The 5874-nt window shown below is 34.4% G+C and overlaps 1 protein-coding gene across 1 annotated transcript; it reads right to left on the minus strand.

Annotated features, from left to right (window-relative positions):
* Window positions 1–447: 447 nt before the first annotated feature.
* LOC140176170 (uncharacterized) lies at window positions 448–957 on the minus strand. The gene has a single exon (XM_072206060.1). The coding sequence runs from the start codon at window positions 955–957 to the stop codon at window positions 448–450; it is 510 nt and encodes a 169-aa protein (XP_072062161.1).
* Between the last annotated feature and the right edge of the window lie 4917 nt (window positions 958–5874).

The following is a 5874-nucleotide window of genomic DNA, read 5'->3' on the forward strand; positions in this document are numbered from 1 at the left end:
TGACAAGTATCGATACCCTAAGCTGGAATCCACTAGGGTATCAATACTTGGCAGATGATATGGGACTTTAGGGCATGCCTTGTTGAGGTTGGTGTAGTCAACGCACATCCTCCATTTGCCATTCTGTTTTTTTACCAACACCACGTTTGCCAGCCAAGCCAGATACTTGACTTTTCTAATAAAGCCTGCCTCTAGCAGGGCTTGCACTTGCTCTTCGACCACTTGAGAACGTTCAAATTCTAGCTTCCGTCTTTTTTGTTGGACAGGTCGGGATCCCAGATGAACAGCCAATCTATGTGACATGAGTTAGGGATCTATCCCAGGCATGTCGGAAGCTTTCCAGGCGAAAAGATCGGAATTTTCTTGTAGGAGCTGTGTCAGCTTCTGCTTCAGTTCTTCCGTTAAATTGGCCTCTATGTTGGTATTCTTTTCGACCTCTTGTCCGGTCTATAACTTTTCGGTTTTTCCTCCAAGCTGTGGTCGTAACTCTTCCTTAACTCGGACACCTCCGAGCTTAATGGCATTAACTTCCTTGCTTTTACCTCTTAGGTTCAGGCTTTCATTGTAACACTTTCTTGCCAGCTTTTGGTCTCCTCTGATGATGGCAATCTCTTCCGGTGTTGGAAACTTCATACAGAGGTGGGGTGTAGAAACCACTGCTCCCAGCCGATTTAAGGTTGTTCTGCCTATCAGAGCATTGTAGGCAAAAGCTACATCGACAATAATAAAGTCGATGCCTAAGGTTTTGGATTTTATCCCCTTTCCAAAAGTTGTGTATAGGAAAATGAAATCCAGCGTCTTAATGGGAGTGTCCCCTAATCCAAAGAGGGTGTCGGGGTAGGCTCTTAGCTCTTTCTCGTCCAATCCCAACTTGTCAAATGCTGGTTTAAACAAGAGGTCAGCCGAGCTTCCTTGATCCACCAGAGTTCTATGTAGATGAGCATTGGCAAGAATCATGGTGATTACTACTGGGTCGTTATGTCCAGGTATAATGCCTTGTCCATCCTCCTTGGTGAATGAGATAGTTGGGAGGTCGGGCCCTTCACTCCTGACTTGGTAGACTTCCTTCAGATGTCTTTTTCGAGATGATTTGGTCAGTCTTCTTCCAGCAAACCTCCCAATATCATATGAATGTGTCGCTTGGGGATCTGTGGGGGCGGACTTCTTCGTCCGTGACCTTCGTCATCTCTTTTTCTTTTTCCATGAGATATCTATCTAACCGACCTTCCATGGCTAGCTTTTCTATCACATTTTTTAGGTCGTAACAATCGTTAGTAGAATGCCCATACAACTTGTGATACTCACAGTATTCATTACGACTTCCCCCCTTTTTGTTTTTTATAGGTCACGAGGGAGGAAGCTTTTCAATGTGGCAAATTTCTCTGTATACGTCTACAAGGGAAAATCGTAGAGGAGTGTAAGAGTGATATCTTCTAGGCCTTTCAGATCCGACTTCTTCCTTTTTTTTGGGTTTCTTCTCTTTTTCTTTTGATTGGTGGGGGTGCCCTATCTGCCAACTTGGATCTCGTAACCTGGCGTTTTTCTCCATATTGATGTACTTCTCAGTTCGTTCTTGTACATCACTTAAAGAAGTCGGTGTCTCTTTGAGATGGACTGGGAGAAGGGTCCTTCTCGGAGTCTCTCAGGGGTTCTCCGACCTCCTGTTTTACTCCTAGTAGGCTAGGTGCATACTTGACTTTGTCCTTCTAGATTGAGAACACGCGAGAAACTTGCGCGAGAGGTCGTCAAAGCTGGTTACCGACCTGGGGGAAAGGCTATCAAACTTCATAGCCGCCTTAGTCAAGGTCGTCGGAAAGGCCTTGCAGCGAGTTGCGTCTGATACGTCAGCTAAGTACATCCGACTTTTAAGGTTACTGAGGTGATGCTTCGGGTCAGTCGTCCCGTCGTATAGATCCATGTCAGGGCTTTTAAAGTTTCTGGGAACCCTCATGATATCCTCAATGAACAGGTCTTCTTCTCCTAATGGGATGTCTTCTCGATCTCTGAGGGCATCTTTATTTTGGAGATTGGATTCCAGCCTTGAGAGCTTTTCTTCAAGCTCTCTTCATCGCTCGATTTCTCTCCTTAGGCTTCGTTCCGCTTCATGCTGTCACTCCAACTCCTATTCTAGTTGCTCGAGTCGACCTTGGTGACTATGTAATAATCCCATTAGGTCAGTAGAGTGAGGTTGTTCATCTTTTCCGGGCTGATGAACTTCAGAGGAGATTCTTTTTTATCCCTGGTATTGGAGGGACCTCTGCCATGCTGTCCTTCTGCTCCTTGTAGAGATATTATTGCTCTATTGTTGTTGACCTAGTCCTGGTGCTCTTGCTCAGACTCCGATGCGGTGTCTCCATCTTCATGCTGGTCGTCATCCGCCATCGTACGTTGATCTTCTAGGTCCCCGGCAACGGCGCCAATGTTCCGGGGCTTACCTAGAACCAGATGGTGGTTGGACTTGTTTGTGAGGCCCAAGCAGTAGAGGAGGGTGGTCTCCGACTTGGTTTATATTTGGGAGCCGCTGTCCGAGTTGTGTATGTAAAAGAATGGGGGGGGGGGGTACCTACAAAGACACTCCGATGCCTAAGTTAGCAAATGGGGTAAGCAGGTTTAGAGTATTAGAACTTAGTTTTTCCTGAGTGCTTCAATATATTTATAGGTGATGGACCAATAACCACCGTTGAAGTAGTTCCACTTCTGATGGTGGATAATCATCCCTTTATCTTAGGGTTGTTGGGATCTCTCTTCTAGAAGTGGGCGAGAGATTCAAGGAGGCAGTTACTTATTTGAATAAGTGTCACTTGCTAGCTCATGTCGAGCCCAACCTCTTTGAAGAGGTCGAATGGATCAGCGAAGGTCAACCCTTTGAATTGGGTCTTTTTGAACTTAATTGAATCTGGCCATCGCTTTGGACCAGGATGTGAACATGTACATATTAAAAATTAACTATCATGTATTTGTATATATTTATGTTTTGTTTTATATACTTTTAACATATATTCATATTTTATATAACAAAAATATAATATATATATATAATTTATTTTTAATATGTATTATATTTTAATATATATTATACACTAATAATTAATTTTAGTATATATTTAACCTGTTTATATAATAATTGATTCGATAGATACTTTTTTATTTACTTATAAAAATATATAAGAATTACACTTCATGTTTAGAGATCAAGACTTTGTTGTTCCAAACAAATTTTGATTGAACCACTTATTGCATAAGGCACCACTCTATCGAGGGGGTTTTAAATCAACTTGAGTTGTTTTATTTATTAATTTATTCCTTTGCTTTAATAAATATTGGAAAATTTGAATTATAGTGTATGCAGTAAGGTCCTGGCGAGTGGCGAGTACTATGGAAAATTAAAAAAAAAAAAAAATCGTACAGTGTTTTGAATTTTTGATCCTAAGGTAAAGATATTTTTGGATGCAACTTGCAAGTCATATAGTAATGTGCGCAACGCCTACGTTTCTGTACAGTAGTTGTACCTCAATGTCACACGAATATAAGTGTGGATTGCATTATTTATTTGGCATTTCTATGCTTGATTTTATGACAAGACGTATATGGTTTTTTCACCTAACAAATTATTTCCTCTCTTCATAATTATTTATTTTTATTTAAATCAAATATTATTCTTCAATTTTAATGAATCATTAGTTAATTCTTCTGTTATATTTTAAAAAAATTAAAAAATAAAAAGTTAACCAACAAATAACTAATTAAAAATATTTTTATCTTTTTCTTTTAAATATTTATATACTTAATAAATTTAATAATTATCTTAACAATTATTTACCACTAAAAAATCTTTTAAATGGAGAACATAACAGTAATTTTGATCCGCAATTAAGAGTAATTATCCAAATCAGTCTTTAAGATTCTTAAAATTGGATATTTTAGTCTCTTAAATTTTAAAATACTCAAAATAATCTATAACATTTATTTTCGTTAGACAATAAAGTCCTTTTCATTAGTCAATAATACGCTGACATAGAACATCAAGTCACACACATGGTCATTAAGTATTTACATGTGCAATTTGGACAAATCAATCTCTATGGGTGTTTATGGATCGGATCCAATCCGTATATCTGCAGTGTTTATCCGAATTCGATCCGAAAATTGCAGATATGGATCCGATCCGCAAGGTTATCGGATCGGATCGGATTTGATCCGTACACTAATCGAATTGGATTGCAGATTTTGTGTTGATATCCGCATATCCGGGTATCCGCAAAAATAAAAAAATAAATAAGTAAATATTCTTTTTATATTTTATTTCAACTAATAATTATTATATATGTTGTATTATTTTAATTTATTATTTAAGAAAAGTATGTTTAATATTATTTTAAGAATAAACATATTTAAAAAAATAGAAAAAATAAATTTTATTGGTATTTTTTAATAAAAATAAGCATTTAAAAATAATTTTATATTTTGCGGATATATCCGATATCCGATCCGATCTGATCCGCAAATGTGCGGGTCGGATCGGATCGGATCCAAGCTTAAAAAACTGCGGATATTGGATCCGATCCGATGATTTTAATGCGGATCATATTGGACTTTTAGCCATATCCGATCCGATCCGCGTTCACCCCTATCAATCTCTATGTCGAAGTACAAAACAGTTCTCGAAAAATTTAAAAAAATTTTAAAAATTCTAAAATAGTCTCTTCAAATTATTTCTAAATTAATAAATTTTAACATCCAAAATTGTTTATTCATTTATCTCAAATTTAATTATTTATATATACAATTTTTTTTATGTATTTTTAAAATAAATTTTGGAAAGACAAAAATTTTTCAAAAATAAAATTTAAAATAAATAGACCCATATTTATTTGACTATCCAAGATATTAATTTAATTTAATTTAATCTATAGGTACCATATTATGTTATCATTCTTTAGTGAAGAAAAGAATGAGTTAGTGTTGATTGAAGAGATATGAGAACTTCAATTTAACAAAATTTTTATTGGGAATATTTGTATAAATGCTTATAAAGGTAAAAATTTGGAACTTGCATGAATGTGAACCAAGTCATATATGAAGTCAAATTTGTAAGTTTTAATTAACCACAAAGACAATGTAGATGATTTACAAAATTCTAATGGAAAACACTAAAACTCCTAATATTTTACAATACTTAAAAGAAGAAATTTATTGATAAATCTAAGTGTTTTATTCATTTTTTAAAAAAATTTTGAATTTACTGGTTGTAATATTGCATAAAATAAGCTTACAATTAATCTGTTTAATTTGTACTACCATAGTTAACAATTATGCCAAGAAAAAATATTTTTTTTTACATAAGAATATTTTTTTAAATTTATTCGATATCAATATCTTAAAAATTTAGATATATAAATAATGGCCTTCGTAATGCAATAACCTCTTAGATTTTATTGTTATTATTATGATTTTTACATCATCTAAATATAGGTATCATAAATTAATAATTAAATAATATTATTTCTTATGACATTTTAATATTAATAAATAAAACTATTTTTTAGTATATATTTTATTATTTTTTGTATTTTTTTATTTATTATATATTTTTAATAATATTTTATTAGTCTGGTTGATAAAAATATTATACGATATTGACTTTTGAAAAAGATTAAAAATATTCGAAGGGATTATTTTAAAATTTAAAAATTTTTCAAAAATTAATTCGAAACTTTTAAATTTTCGAAAATTATTTTGTACTTTATCCTAAGAACGGATTTGTCCAACTCGCACACATAGATACTTAGTGGTAACATGTGTGAGTTAACGTTTTGCGTTAACCGTCACCATTAGTAAGTAGTAACTAAGAGAGAATCTGCATTGTCTAATCGA

This window comes from Arachis hypogaea, chromosome 11 (genome assembly GCF_003086295.3).
Source record: "Arachis hypogaea cultivar Tifrunner chromosome 11, arahy.Tifrunner.gnm2.J5K5, whole genome shotgun sequence".
Lineage (NCBI taxonomy): Eukaryota > Viridiplantae > Streptophyta > Magnoliopsida > Fabales > Fabaceae > Arachis > Arachis hypogaea.